General features: G+C 48.9%; 6 protein-coding genes across 6 annotated transcripts; 4 read left to right on the top strand and 2 right to left on the bottom strand.

Moving 5' to 3' along the window:
• Window positions 1-60: 60 nt before the first annotated feature.
• On the top strand, window positions 61-896 carry LACBIDRAFT_325704 (uncharacterized protein; the record flags this gene model as incomplete). The annotated part of the gene is made up of 3 exons (XM_001879452.1): window positions 61-238; window positions 294-632; window positions 700-896. 3 exons carry the CDS (start codon window positions 61-63, stop codon window positions 894-896), a joined length of 714 nt encoding a protein of 237 aa, XP_001879487.1.
• Window positions 897-1,244: 348 nt separating this feature from the next.
• LACBIDRAFT_325703 (small secreted protein) lies at window positions 1,245-2,606 on the top strand (the record flags this gene model as incomplete). The annotated part of the gene is made up of 5 exons (XM_001879451.1): window positions 1,245-1,404; window positions 1,511-1,578; window positions 1,685-1,859; window positions 2,023-2,141; window positions 2,502-2,606. 5 exons carry the CDS (start codon window positions 1,245-1,247, stop codon window positions 2,604-2,606), a joined length of 627 nt encoding a protein of 208 aa, XP_001879486.1.
• Window positions 2,607-3,767: 1,161 nt separating this feature from the next.
• On the top strand, window positions 3,768-4,206 carry LACBIDRAFT_325702 (uncharacterized protein; the record flags this gene model as incomplete). Its single annotated transcript, XM_001879450.1, has 2 exons — window positions 3,768-3,813; window positions 3,923-4,206. 2 exons carry the CDS (start codon window positions 3,768-3,770, stop codon window positions 4,204-4,206), a joined length of 330 nt encoding a protein of 109 aa, XP_001879485.1.
• A 328-nt stretch (window positions 4,207-4,534) lies between these two features.
• Window positions 4,535-7,208, bottom strand: LACBIDRAFT_325701 (uncharacterized protein; the record flags this gene model as incomplete). Its single annotated transcript, XM_001879195.1, has 14 exons — window positions 4,535-5,030; window positions 5,104-5,201; window positions 5,272-5,360; window positions 5,408-5,433; window positions 5,488-5,650; window positions 5,701-5,871; window positions 5,963-6,060; window positions 6,118-6,308; window positions 6,365-6,497; window positions 6,544-6,623; window positions 6,685-6,758; window positions 6,900-6,961; window positions 6,984-7,104; window positions 7,157-7,208. The coding sequence occupies 14 exons, from the start codon at window positions 7,206-7,208 to the stop codon at window positions 4,535-4,537; spliced, it is 1,854 nt and encodes a 617-aa protein (XP_001879230.1).
• A 658-nt stretch (window positions 7,209-7,866) lies between these two features.
• LACBIDRAFT_318081 (uncharacterized protein) lies at window positions 7,867-8,329 on the bottom strand (the record flags this gene model as incomplete). Its single annotated transcript, XM_001879194.1, has 2 exons — window positions 7,867-8,075; window positions 8,134-8,329. The coding sequence occupies 2 exons, from the start codon at window positions 8,327-8,329 to the stop codon at window positions 7,867-7,869; spliced, it is 405 nt and encodes a 134-aa protein (XP_001879229.1).
• Window positions 8,330-10,686: 2,357 nt separating this feature from the next.
• On the top strand, window positions 10,687-13,198 carry LACBIDRAFT_325700 (uncharacterized protein; the record flags this gene model as incomplete). Its single annotated transcript, XM_001879449.1, has 8 exons — window positions 10,687-10,779; window positions 11,082-11,304; window positions 11,609-11,647; window positions 12,298-12,396; window positions 12,522-12,591; window positions 12,832-12,840; window positions 13,112-13,133; window positions 13,160-13,198. 8 exons carry the CDS (start codon window positions 10,687-10,689, stop codon window positions 13,196-13,198), a joined length of 594 nt encoding a protein of 197 aa, XP_001879484.1.
• Window positions 13,199-14,711: the final 1,513 nt, after the last annotated feature.

Below are 14,711 nucleotides of genomic sequence, written 5' to 3'. Positions count from 1 at the left end.
TCTTCCCCACCTCCCGTACTCGTATACCCCTCCGGTTGAACTCGAGAAAAGACCTGAGAAATGGCGACTACACCAATGCCAATGCGTACAGCCCGCGCGATCGCGCTCTCTCTATCATGGTGCTTCGCCGTCATCGCCGCGTCTGTAGGCTTAAACTCCCTCATCAAGTCGAATCAATCGCAGAGTCACTTGAAGAAGCTGGCTACGCCGCCTACGGTCGTTAGCATCGATGTTCATGGTGAGTTGCTTTTCTCCCCTCCCACACGCGAATGCTCACCGACACCCCTCCCTAGACATATTCGACGTCGGCGTCCTAGCAACAACCTCCTCAACCCTAATCTCCATCCTAACATTCAACTACCTCCTCCCCCTCCTCCTCCCCACCACCTCCTCATCCTCTTTCTTTTCCCGCCTCCAAACACTATCAACAAAAACCCTCCGCATCCAAGCATACTCCCTCTTCTTCTGCTGTATTGTCTTGTTGGCAGCTATGATCCCATTCATGCTGTTCTTCGCTACGCGCGAGGCGGTGGTTCGTGCGTTTGTGGGGACGCTTGAGTTGCCTAAGGAGGTGGTGCAGAAGGTTTCGGCTGCTAGTGGGAGTACGCCTGTGTATAGCAAGATTGACTATAGTATGTCTCTTCTCCCTCTCCCTCTCCTTTTTCACTTGTTTACCTTTACTGACGTTTGAAATCACAGTCAGACTAGTAGCCATCTTCCCATGGTTCTCGCTGTTCTTCACCTTTATCGCGGCGGTTGTCTTGCTCCAAGCGGACAAGGTGGCGCGTGCTGCTGCTGCGTTGAATGCTAATCTGGAAACGAGCGATGAGAAGGCAAAGTCGGAGACGAGTGATGAGAAGGAGACGGAGTCGCGCCTTGAGAAGGTCGATGTTTGATGAGGCGATTGCGGGGTTGTCGCGTCGGAGTTGTCGCGTTTTTTTCTTTGATTTTGGGTGGCTGTTGTGCAGTGACTGCGGGCGACGTGCTGGTGTTATGACGTTCATGATACCAAAGTTAACACGACGGGCAACGATTTAAACATATGTATGCATTTGTACGACTAGTTCTACATACCATTACCATCACCCTCCAATGATTCGAGGAGACGATATCATATAACCCAGACTCAAATTGACGCGTCTCAGTACTAATGCCACTCATCATGCAACACACTGTAAGCGTCACTAACACTGTCAACGAGTACAAAATATTGAAGGCCACTTCTAGCAGAACTTTACACCCCAATGTCACCCTGCTACTGCCTTTCCCTTCCTTTCTCCTTCTGCTTCTCCCTGCCCTTACCCTTCGCCAAATACACATCCCTCCAAATCTCTTTTACTTCATCGACGGCTCTCTGCGATCCATCATACGCGGCATTGATGGGCATGACTTCGAAATCTCCGGGTCAGTCACACCTTCTCCCGATATCGGTATCGGCTATATGCTGCCAAGCTCTGCCAACTCCACTACCATCTACTATGCCAACAACCCATATCATCCGTATGCCCAGCCGCATCCGTCCAACACCTCCCTGAAACCCTCGAAAAACGCCTCCACCACCTAGAGATTGGATATCTTGTGTGTGTGTGTGTGGGGGGGGGGGGTTCGCGTGAAAGGGATCGTGGTGCGCAGGAAGAAGAAAATGAATTCGACGTAGCAGAATCCAAAGTAAAACTCGACGAAGTGGGTCGAAGACAAACTCGACAAGGCAAAGGTCAACATTGCAGGGGTTCAAGATGAATTCACGGTAGCAGGAGTGGAAGGCACCCTCGAAGATGAAGTCGACGCCGACAGAAAACACGACCCGTACCGTGCGGGATACGCTCCATCCAGCAATGGTCTGACGGACGAACATGGATGTACGTTCCTTTCGTTCAAGTCCGCCGTCTGATATTGGGTTTGGGGCAAAACGGTGATCCCCAATCCCGAGAGATTATGTGCGTGTTGCGTGGAGTACGGCCCCAGGGACGTAACCGACTTCGAGGAGTGGATCCATGTATGGAAGATGACTTTCGCTTACAGATCTTGGAAAATGCATTCATTCCTTGATTCCTTCGAGCCATAGGCGAGTATTAGGAGCTGACATGATGAATCAGGAGGGCAAGGAAACGTACCTGGTAGAACACATATCTGGTTCACTGGTTTGTAGCATCGTCGAGTGTTGGTCACACGTCACATAAGTGACCGTGACAGAGATTCAGAACTGAGACCAGCTTCAAGGTCGACGTGGCTTTCATTACGACGGTGGTGCAGTCGGTTTTCGTGGGCCAAAGAAACCTTGGATGGTAGTGGTCGTGTACCAGAGCTCGGAAAAGCCCTCGAGCCCCATTTCCCCTCATAACAGCGATCACATGCGCTGAAATTGAGAAAAAGCCGCAAATTTTCAATTTTGTCCCCATGTTGGTTGATGACCACAGCCAGAACGAATGATGGCAGATGTTGCGCATTAAGCGACGAGGTATACCGTATGAACACCCAGAAAAACGTGTTTCTCTTTGAAGCTTGTGTGCGATCGCGGCAACCCAGTACTTCAAGTTCCCTCGCCAGACCATCCCCTGTACAGCGGTTTCAGTGCGAAACGACTCGGGCCTGAGTATGAAGATTAGTCAATGCCGAAGAGTGTGATAACTCTGAGAAGTACCTTGGATGATGAGCGCTCACCACCAACGGGCTCCAGCATCGACCATCACAAAGTCCACTCTGGCTTGAGGAAATTATTGTTGCCCGGGGCTTGTGAAAGGCACACAACAAGTGTCCAAGTCGTTGTGCGATACAATTGTTATCACCCATGGGTGCTGAATAAAACGTTCTGGTAAATTCACCACGTGTGTTCAAGGACGATTGAGCAAGTACCTCACCTTTCTAACCCCCCCCCCTGGCACCGATGAAAGTCTAACGGCCACGTAACGCGAGGGGACAAGTGAGAACACAAGTCGTCCTTCAACATTTAAATAGTCTCATAACTTGGCAAGGGGAGCAGGAAGACGACTGAGACAAGACTGAGAGGAATATTAAGTATTTTCAATCAATTGAATTCCTGGACGAAGACATACTGCTTGCTCCCTCGGTTAGCAGCTACGCTGAGTAGGCCTGTCGCATATGAGTAGTGGTGGGCCGTACGCGAACTTTCCTAAGCCTCGTCGTCCGCCCACTAGGTTGTGGGTAAAATTTGCTTTTAAACTCGGAGCGGACCCTGCCCTTGGTTTCTGGGCTGAGTTCTTTCCACGGAAATCAGAGCAGGGCCTTTCAAACATCGTCAGGAGATTGCTGGAGATTTTCTCAACGACGAGCGAAGCATGGAGAATGAGATACGTGGGTTATGATTGTTGGTGGCAAGAGGCAAGTGACTTTGGTCAATGATCGTCATCATGCGGGTTGAACTCGACCACAACAATTACTCGCCGAACTCACTGCCAGCTCAATCACGACGCTATCAAAGGTGATTTGTTGTTTGAATAATGCAACCATTCATGCTGACCTTGGCTACTTACTGGCACTTAGCATGTCAGTGAAGTCCTGGTGGCAGGTGGACGACCAATAAACGACGCTTCGTAATTCTCGCCCTAGTGCTGGCTTGCGTGTGAGCAAAAATCGAAGTTCACTATACTATAGAGATTCAACACAACTGGTCCTGACGTTGAGCGCCTCATCCCCCATCTTTCTGATCCGGCTGGCAATGAGGCTAGGTCATGGCACTTGACATGTTCCCAGACCTGCCATTTGAAACGCTCTGAGCGCTAATCTCTCCGCTCTCACTGATAACCACCATGTCTTCCTCCGGGAGTGGGAGCTCCTCCAGCATCGAGATTTTTGGTAAGTCCTCCCAGAGTTTTGCCACTGCTGTAGCTGAACATCTAGCTTACGCGTGCCAGAAATCCGCGTTACATGGCGTACATCGTTGATTTCACCACCATCATGCAAGTCATCTTTGGCCTCGTGGTCAACGCCCAACTGCGTCTTTCCCGTCGCCTGATCAAGCTCGCCTTTGCCACATCCAACAATTCAGTAGAAAGAGTTCAAGTCCACAATGAAATTAGGGATCATGTGAAGTCTGCAGGTCGCGCTAACCGGGATGCAGCACTCGCAAAGACGCTTCAACTGATCAAGGACCACCAGATGAAAACTGAGGACATGGACAAGCTACAACTTGTGATGGGGGGGGTTGATAATGGTGTAGATGAGCCCAGGGACGTCCCCAAAGCTTGAAATTTTATCATGCTCGTGCTTATTGTAGTAAAAATGAATAGAACCACACTCTCGAATAGTAAAATCCCTCTTGTTCCACAAGATATATTGGATTGGAGGGGCTCTTCAAGTAAATCTCGCATGCCGTTGCCGTTTGAAAGTAAGTCGCGTTACTGCCTTTCGCGTATGTCCTCCATTTAATCATCTCGCCAGCTCTTAGTCCTATACCAATGCCCAGGAGGGCATACTTGTAATCTTTCGTCAACCCATCAGCTTTGCGGTTTGGTTGTGTTCGGATTATAACACTTGCATCCGGACAACAAAGCACACAGGGAACCGAATGATAAAGTCACGCTTCGCACACGCCCCAATCCTCGTCGTCATTGTTCTCGAACCTCTTAGCTTGTAACTCCTCCATGTTCTCGGGTTTCATTTGGTACTCCTTGATCAATTGGATGATCTTCGCCAGAGCTGCATCCCGGTCAAAGCGGCCTGCCAGCTTCACATGTTCCTTGATCTCCTTATGAACTGTGCGCTTTTCCTCTGAAATATTGTACGTGTTGAGGACGAGCTTGATCAGGCGGCGGGAAAGGCGCAAACGGGCGTTCACCACGAGGCCGAAAATTACTTGCATAATAATTGTGAAGTCAACGATGTACGCCATTAAACGTTGTAACATGAGGGCCCTGAGTTTTTCCCGTTTAGTGTTTTGACATTGCATAGCGAGGAAGACATACGATTGCTCGTACACGTCGTAAACCCATTTCACAAGGACGAAAGTCGCAACGATGGGAACCACGATTGGAGCGGCATGTGGAAGTGAATCCAAAATGGCCATCAAGGCACTATGCAGTGACTTAGCATAAGCACTGACGGCTTGTAAGAAATAAGGCGGCAAGGTCGACACAACTGACTTACAAGGTTGTGTTGGGATTTCGGAGCTCGTCACATTGATTCCCAACAAGTGCGGTCATTAGCGTTTTCAGTTCCTTGCTTTCCAGGTACTGACAGCACAACTGCCGTAAGTGCGGGGAGAGGGCTCGAAATTCAAGTATTTACCCCGCAAGGATCCTGAATATTACACACTCGAACGATATCGGTGTGTAGAACCTGTAGACACGCTTCTATAGTCTTTCCCGGAAAATTCACGCTAGCCGCGAGACCCATCCAATAACCTGACGAAGAAAGGGTAGATTAGTTGAAATTTCACCGAGGGGCACACCGAAAAACTCATACGTTTCTTCCCAACTCTTGACATAGGCGTCAGCACGACATTAACAAGACAAGTGTTTGAATGCTCACGCAATCACCGCATCAATCTTCACAGCCAGATTCACGCGTTGGGCGATGGCGGACACCAGCGCAACATCCTCGGCGTCAACCGCCAGGGAGTTTTTAACACAGTCAGCAGTGAGACGGACAAGCTCGTTCAACATCTTTCTGGTATCTTGATATTCTTTATTGGCTGTGTTGGCAAGTATAAGTACAAGCCCAAGAAATCTCCTTGTAACTTACTTGAAACGGCGACGTGCGGAATGTCTTTATTAATGGCGTTTTTGAAGGGACCAAGACACAATTCTTCAAACTTTGCACTTGTCTCCTCAGCAAGACGTGCATTTCGGGTTTCCCGATCCAAATGTTTGTTGCGTTTGTGGAACTCTAGATTGTTACCAAATTCAATCTGTTCTACCAAGTTATCATATTTGGTAAAAACGGTGATCACAGGAACTAAAATAAACAGTGAGCCATCGTCGATCAGGGGACACCAAGAACCTACCAGGGCCAAGGTCTCCGTTGGACTTCATGCGGAATAACTCCTCCACCCCAGCCTCGAACAAACGGTCACCTTCAGACAAGGACACTTGGAAACAAAGCCTGCGCAACACCTTCATCATCTTGTTCACTCAGGTGATCGAGGAGCGGTAACCATACCAGACAGCATGTACCTGATCCCTCACATTGGGCATGTCCTTCCGAGCTTTCAAGAAATCGATGACTTTCTTGAAGTTGTCATCCTCCCCATGCTCAAAGCCCTGACTGTCGTGCAGAACAAACCTTCCGTTTTCCTTTGCTATAATTGCAGTACCGATATCTGATATGCCAGCATTTGCGTGAGACACGCTCTGGAGAAGTATAGGCTTCAGGAGCGGATTTCAATAGGGCGGGAAAGTGGCCTCACAGCTTCCGTGACTCCGAAGCATTCGTTGATAAGGGATGATTTCCCTACACCACTCTGTGGAAACAAACTGTGGGTTAGTACCTGAGGGTAGAGGCATGAGAGAACTACGTTGCCGATGACCAGGACTCGGAACCTAGCAGTAAGGTAAGCCACAGAGGTCAGGGATTGAGCAGACTGACCGTTCGACCAACTTGAATAACACATCCGTTGTTGGTTGCAGGTCGCCACCCGTCGAGGATTCCGCATCGGTCGAAGCATTCTAAGATTGATCGCACCAGCATTAGGCGGATGCTTTGTGTTTGAGAAAGACGTGCACACACCCCTGCGTATTGGCTAAACTTCAGGACGACATTGAAGTTGTCAAATGATTTTGACCATTCTAGAGTAGAAAGTCCTGCATCAGCAAGACAAGAGCGATTGCAGAAGGGAGGCACTTGCCTTGATTTCCGGAGGAGTGGGGTCCAACCTTGCTTAGCAGTTCATGAAGAGGTATCTTGTTCTTCGACGCAACACGAAACAATCCGCGGAATCGGACTTGCAGATAGAGGGGCTTTGAAGGCGAAAGTTGACTGCTTTGACTGGGTTTGTCGTCCAATGCTACACATGATCATCGGCTCACCAGGGGGATGACAACTCAAAGTTGTGGGTCTTTGCGTTCAGGAGACAGGGTGATTCCTGCTCGAACGATCCAATCGAAAGCTGGACCGATTTGAGGATGTGCTGGGATGAAACGCGGATTTCTTGTCAATGGGTGTCAGATGTTTGACTTGCGGCAAAAATCTGAGAGGTTACCTGTAATCTCAATTCTGGGGCTTCCCGTTGAGCTACCCCTCGCGATAGACATGGTGGTTTTGGTGAAAGGGAGGTGCTTAGCGCTCAGAACACGCTTTAAACGGCAGGCATGGGAAGACCGACTGAAATAGAAATTTTAGCCTCGTTTCAAGTGATGGTGTCTGATAAGGTCTCCGTGTCACTGTCAGAGGATGTGACGGTATCACCTGCGAGCGCTTGAGCAGTAGCTGGTTGCTATTGAGTCCATTGAAATGAAAAGCGAGGAATACGCAACATTGAACTCGTAGATGCCTCTGCCTTAGATTCACAGCAGAACAGAAGGTTAGTGGTGTCATCAGAAGTTGTTCACGACCGTCTTTAAAAGGGGGGTTGAGGTGGGGATCGCCTCGAGAAGCGTCCGCGGAAAATAACAAAGGGTGAATTGGGCATCGAAGTGAGTACAGGGTGTGTCCTATGACTTCCGCCATGCTGGCGGAGGTCAGTGCTTAGGAACGGCATCGCATGATAGTTGGAAGTTCTACAGAGTAGCCAACTTTGTCCACGATTGTGCCAGCGCACGCCAAGGTCTTTCGGTTGCGGCCAGGCTATGTCGCGGCTAGTTGATAATCTGGGTACAACTTATGTTAGAGGCGAGAGAAAATGGGAATATCAGAAAACGTACTTACGGAGAGGAACGGGTTACAGATGAAAGAAGTAGTAGTGTCAAACTTTTACAGTTCATCGGAACGATGTGTGCTCCTCCTCCGGTCTCCACAACCTACGGCGTGCATTGACTTTGTGAGGGATGAGATTACTCGTGATAGCGTGTTACAAATTTGTGCGGCGCCAACCCCTAGATATGAAATCGAAGCCCTCGGTTGCGAACGTGCTTCTGGGTTAAAAGAAGAAGGTAAAATTGCGACTTGAATGGAAACAAATGCTATGTAGGCATAACGAATGGTCAGTAGATAGAAATTTGACGTGTCGCCCCGTCTCACCTGGAGGACAATGTTCCCAAGTTGTCAGGAAGATGCGCGTCGACGTGGTTCGTGCCCGCGAATGGCGTTGCAGTGCTAGAAGTCGATGTTCCAGGTGCCAGCACTCGTTCTGGCCAAAATGAGCAGAAGCTTTCTTTAACATGTTGACCAGAGGTTTGACCCATACCACCAACCCAAGAAAAAAGAGTGCACGCATTGAGTGGGAATAGGAGCCGAGACCTATATATGGTAGGTGAGTACCTACACAATAAAGCCAATAACGAGGCTTACTTTCAAAGCAAACCGGTTGAACGTATTGTCAGGTCGCGCCGTTCCCATTCCCTCCCCTCCGAGGCATCGAAATCCAACCACTAGGCGTCTTTCTGCAACGTGACACGACGAGCTTCCACGGCGCAGGAGAATGTGTTTCGCGACAAAATCAGCCGCGTTGGCATTGGCATTACTCGAAAAACAAGCATTGATTGTAGATGACGAGCCTCATGGAAAGTTCGTCGACCTCCCCCTGAGAGATTCTGCAAGACGTAGGTCCGAGCGCGGATGTTCCGCGAAACGGGTGATTCCCTGTGCCAACACCACACGATGGAGATTCCCATCCGCTGGAGTAAAGGGTTCGAAGTCATGACAGTCGTAAGAGGCGCCCCGCACTCTTCCACGGAATAGCAATAACCTTGGTTCGCGTACAAATGGAAAGTGATTCAACGAGTCTTCAAACTGAACTCCAGATACGTATCTTCGCCTGGAGAACAAGCATGGCGCAACTCACGATCTCGGTGAGAACCATCCCCAAGGTTTCGTGAATCCTCTAGCCTCCCCCTCGGCTCGTCCTGAACGAGGTAGTGAAACCCCAGCTTGCGTTCTTTGGCTCATCATCTGCCATACTGGTATCTAGTTAATATTGTAGTACCTAAGTTGCGAGTGTTCGTCATGAAAATCAATTTAATGGGTTGGTTGAAGAGAATTCGAAGAAGACCCACCTCATAGGGCCTCACGGGGAGGTGGTCAACTGAACGTAGCTCAAAACTTGTGGATGATCGTCTTGTGTCGTCAAATTGGTCACGGCGTCGCTTCACACTTCACACTCTCATCGGAGTCACTACCTCTTTGCTTGTCAACACGTTTCTGACCGAGCTTCCTCAAACATCGCAACCTCTGACAAGGAAATTGAAAGATGTAGGCTACTTCGTGGGCCGGTTAGAAGGTGAGTTGCACACCGTGTTTTTGACGGCTCGTGCACCCACAAGAAATTACCCAGATTGTCAAAGATGATAAGAGCTTCGGATTTGGCTGGGAGGTTGTATCTGGGAAGACTCAACTTGCCTAATGCTCGACGAGGTATTCAGTGATTCAGCTGCCACTGTAACATCTGGTTCTCAGTAATGGGTGTAGTACGAGAATCCCCACGTTGTTGGCTGTAGAAATGTCTCTTGGAAGGTCATAACCTTACGAAGACTTCTGTATGAAGCCTGGTCAAGGTTTGACGCCATTTATGGTGAGTTTCGTGCTTGGCATCTCCTCACATCCGTTGACGACGTAATCCCTTTGCTCACCTAGATGCAGCTCGCCGCTCGCTTCCGCCGTTACATGGCAACCTTGGAACCAATAATATGTCTTGGGCAGGGTTCTTGTGGTAAGGTCTTTTCATTTTGACGTATCTCGCTTGACTTACATACGCCACCCAAGACAGGTATCTCTGATTGTCGGTGACGATCATCGCATCAAACTTTTGCGTCGGGGTGGGTTGGAAAGGTATAGCACACCTATTCCTCGACTCTCTGTGTTCTAACGACTAAAAATCACTCAAGGATGACCACGCTATTAGAAATCTGCTCTTATCGAGCACCCACCAACCCGTACAATGCGGCAATGCTCGAAATTACTCATCACGAATTCGAGACACGGGATGCTCTTATAGGGATAAAACTATTGAGAAACCCCCTTTCCGCGGAAACCCCCCGGGTTTCCGAGGCAATTAGAGAAATCCCTGACTTTTGCGTATTTAAACTTCCGGCCATACTCCGGCTGAGTGGGCGGCTTACATCATTGCGTTACTGATCACTTGTTGATCTCGCGCTCGCACACTTCGATATTCTCGTGAGATCGGCAGCGAGCTCAGAAGGGGGGATGGGGTGTAGAGTTGGACGAGCTGGAAGCTGAACAGGGACAAGAGTGGGGAGAGGATTGGGATTTGGATAGCCGGGGGAAGTTAAATTGAACAGCAGCAGCAATCCACACTCTTCCATGAAATTTCAACAGCTCTCACTATGGGCCAAGTATCAAGTGTTCCGGGAAGGCAGCATCCTGCAGGTGGTGCCGTTGTTCAAACCCACTAGATGCGAGTCCAGGTGGTGTATAAAAATAACGACGTTGGTAGACAAAACATACCAACTGCTACCCTCGCAAACAAGATCCACTTTAACCTGCCCCGAAACCACAATCATCGCATCAGCCTCCCTTCTATCTGACCCTTTCGAGTCCAGGAGGAGCCCTACAACCCAGCCAAAACCAATACAGACGGTATCAGCACGCAAACTCTATCATGGGGCGCAAGCCGGCATGCGCCCCCCGCTTACGGCTGTTCAGACCCAGGAACAGCTCGAGAACCTTCTTGGGATGTGCAGAGAATTCAGTAAGCAGATAAACAAAATAGTGAGCCATTGACTCATCATCGCCTAACACAGATATGGCCGTAACTGAACGTAACAAATTAATCCATGATCCCCCCACGCATAATCCCAAGGCAGACCGCAGCGGTTGACTAGCACAAACGAGGGACATCCTTGAGGTGATTGAACACGAGACCGTGTCACCAAACGAGACACGGTCGCGTTTTGAGATATTGTCTTTCAGTCCCAGCAATACGTCTCGGCAACGGTATAAAACCTAGCTTGAGAGGGGCATCTCAAACAGTACACCCATGAATGCAACGTCTTGTATGATGTGCGCCGCAGGGGATGGATGATGTGAACAAGTTGGTGAGGAGGTACACCAAGAGGTGCGTTCCCGTGCGCCGAGTGAGCGAGGATGAACGTATGGGTGGACTTGTCATCCACAAGAGAAGCGAAATGCTAAACAACCCAATCGAGCGCGACACGCACATCCTCGGGTCCTTGAAAGTAAGTGATGACTGGGACGAGACAGTAATCGGGTATGACAGTAAGGATGCTTCGCGAAGTAAGTCCAAAGGTTGTTGTATACGAGGTTGGAGGGGGGCGAGGAGCGGGATCCAGTAACGCGCCAGCCTCCGTAGAAGAGTACTAGGATTGCCGCAGATCTAGTTGTGCTGTCCGTATTGGGGGGCAGTACACGTCGAGCTGTGGTATTTAGATGAAACGTTTCTGTCAGTGCGTTATAACACACGTTATGGGGCTCTATTGGGATCAAAGGTTTTGCGTACAATTGAATCTATCGCTGCGTGATTTTGTTCAAAAGATAAGCTATGAAAAGTAGTAAGTTTGATTTCGTTTTGAACACAAAGCGGTTGACGAAATCCTTACTGGAATCATTGATCTCCTTTGTGCGTAGTGGGTAGTATTCTGGCAAGATGTGTGTGTCCAACATGGTTGCTGGATGTGTGGGCATGGGGCAGCAAAAGAACGTTTGACGCCGGCTGTATGTAGAGACGTTGACGACGGACGTGTTCAAGACGTGTTGTGATCAACAGAATGTCGGACCGTCCGCTGACCTGGCCACGAGCCTCAGTGGAGGGCATGTCAGCCACTGGGGTAGACCAGTCTACAGAGTCCACAGAGAAGGCACAGGCACCAGGGTCCAGCTCTCTCATGTTAACTAAACCCTGATTTGACACACCCCGAAATTCTCCGGTATTCTCCCGCGTTGTACGCGACGACGCCAAACGATGTTTGGCGTCGTCGGCCCCAAACTAGTAGGGCATCTTTAAGTCAATTACAAAGCTTTCACCGTTAAAAGAAATTGAGGAAACATTATATTTGAGTTCTAGCTATGAGTTACTGAAGAGTGCGTCAAATTAAAGCCACAAAGAAAAGATTTACTCGAGCTCATCGTTGGAAACGGCGAGTAGCGAACAACGATGAAGAAACCGCCCTGAGCGGACACTTAAAGTTAAATCTATGTTATATAAGCTGATGGCTCTTGCTACACCTCGAGCTTCGAGCCAGTGCGCTCATTTTTGAATGGCCCTGTTAGGTCCGCCGCTAGCATCCTATTACGAGGATGGGTGGCAAAAGGCGGACCAGGGTGCAACAAAGAGGGGCGGGCCTTCGGGCGGGCGAAGGCGCGACGAAGGTGGGCGGGTTCAGGGACGTGTCTAGATAACACGGTCAGGGATCGATGAGCTGTTTATATGAAGTTGGTGGAAAGTCGGAAAAGGCCGAGTCCACCATCGGTCTACGTAGAACGGTCTACCCCAGTGGATGCGAAGCTCTGCCTCAGTGCTACAAGCCTGGACGCTCCCTCGGAAAACGCCGCTGATGCCCTCACGTGCGGCCATAGCTGAACGTGACGTAGTGAAGGGTCCGTCGCGTTAATGTATCATGTCGCGTCTCGTTTCCGAGCCTCTTGTAATTATCACACTGCTCGCAAACATTCAGTTCCACATATATGAAGAGTCATTGAATGCATTAGACACATATAACACATCATGCATCATGCTTAAGTTGGGTGCTGGACTTGTTACTTGCTAGTTTTGTGGTTATTGGTTGTTGATTGGTTGATGCTTAGCTTGACTTTGTAAGTTCTTCTTTATACCTTTCACTATCCATTTGTATTAGAACAATGTAAAGTTATTCCTCGTGGAATCCGTTACCGTCGCCACAAAATGCGTATCATAAAGCGTATACAGCGCTAAGTTCTAACATTCTATTTGGTAACTGTTTGGTGGTGTTGATTCCGTCACTCCGTGTCATTTATAGAAAAAATTGAGGTATCTTTCACAACAGTCGTTTGAAATTTGAAAGTATCCCTGTTTTCGAAATTCATGGCATTTTTTTTTGAGATGTAGGTTGTCGCGACAAAAAATCTACGTAAGTTGCTGTGTAGACTTGTGTAGAGCGGAGTCTCTGATGAGCTGACGGGCTTTGCCGAATGATGCGGTGATCGTTCCCAGGCTACCAGCCTCAAGGCTAGTAGCCGACTCTTCGGGGGTCAGACGGTCCCGTGATCAATGGATAATTGAAGCGGCCACAGATCATGTGACTGCCGGACCTTGACCGAAGAGAAACCGGGTTTCCAAAGAAGCAAAGATTTTCAGTGGGGGTTTCTGCGGAAAGGGGGTTTCTCAATAGTTTTATCCCTCTTATAGGTCCTAGAAATCGGGTGCGCACATTAGGGAGTCGGAGGGAGCGAGCTTTGAATTGAGACCTCGTAACGTTGTGAGCACTTCTGCGTCGTCGGGGGCAATTGATTTGATTTGATTGTGTACCTTTTACCTGTCAGCAAACGCCCTTTGAACGGTTTAAGTTTTCCCCATATTTCTCAGAGCCGGCTTATATTTGTCTTTTCCTGGTCCCAAAACACTGAAAATAGGGTTCTCTCTGTGTGGCTGAACGAGCCCATAGAAAACGAATAAATGCTGACGTCGGCCGGCCATCAAAGATGCTTAGGAATGCTGCCAACGTGTGGCAGGGAACAGGAAGATTGGTGAGTATGATTAAGGTCGGAAGTTGATGAACACATACTCATTATTAAGGATAGAATTGTTCGGAAGAAACAAGGAAACCGCATAAGTAAAGATGTTATATCATGATATACAACGACAACAGGAGGAGGGGGAAGAATAGAAGGGGAGAATAGTGGATATCGAAGCGAGTAAGTGGTGAGGGGATGATGAAAGTGTAGGGCAATGTCATCTGAACATCCACATTCAACCCTGTACTTCAAGCTCTCGGCAATAAATTGGTTTCAAGTTACATATTGTAACAACACTTGGGCAAAGTTTTCATCATTCAATCGGCTTGCTTAATGAGAAGACTCACATACAGTTGCACAGGCAAGGGTTTGGGGTTGAAGATAGAAGAGAGGATGAGGAAGACGGCGTTCGTACCTGAGGGTGTCATTTCGCAACCTCGTCGCCAGGGCAGCTCTCATCGATGCTCATCCGAATTTCTGAGACTCATCCAACGAGAGGCCAGAGGACGCCAAATCTTAAACAAACTTTTTCATGTTGGAACGACACGAACTTTTGACTTCTTGTAGGATTATATAGTCAAACCTGAAAGTAGTTTCAGTTGTTCAATGTCGTGTGACCCTCGCGATCTTTGCAGGAAACAAGGACGCTGCCAGGCGGAGGGGAAGAACGTGCAGGATCCAGAGGGCCCATACCTCGAAAGAGGAAGAGATCTAGAAAGTCATTATTGACGGAGGAAGAGAGGTGGGGGCCGAGAACCAACCGCGTACGCGATAACCCCGCCAACCACAAACTCAGACGCCAACGCCAACCGCGAGCACCAATATTCCAACCTCGACCCTCCCAAGACTCATATCCGTCTCCTTATAGCATTAGCAGTCGCCTCGGCACGGGCTACTTTGTCCGCTTTGAGAAGAAGAAACAATGAAGGTGAAGAGTAGGGAGAACCATGTGAATATGGCTACTAGTTGGACTG

The sequence above is a fragment of the Laccaria bicolor genome, genomic scaffold (genome assembly GCF_000143565.1).
Source record: "Laccaria bicolor S238N-H82 LACBIscaffold_8 genomic scaffold, whole genome shotgun sequence".
In the NCBI taxonomy this organism is placed as follows: domain Eukaryota; kingdom Fungi; phylum Basidiomycota; class Agaricomycetes; order Agaricales; family Hydnangiaceae; genus Laccaria; species Laccaria bicolor.
This window is presented reverse-complemented; position numbering and strand designations above follow the sequence as displayed.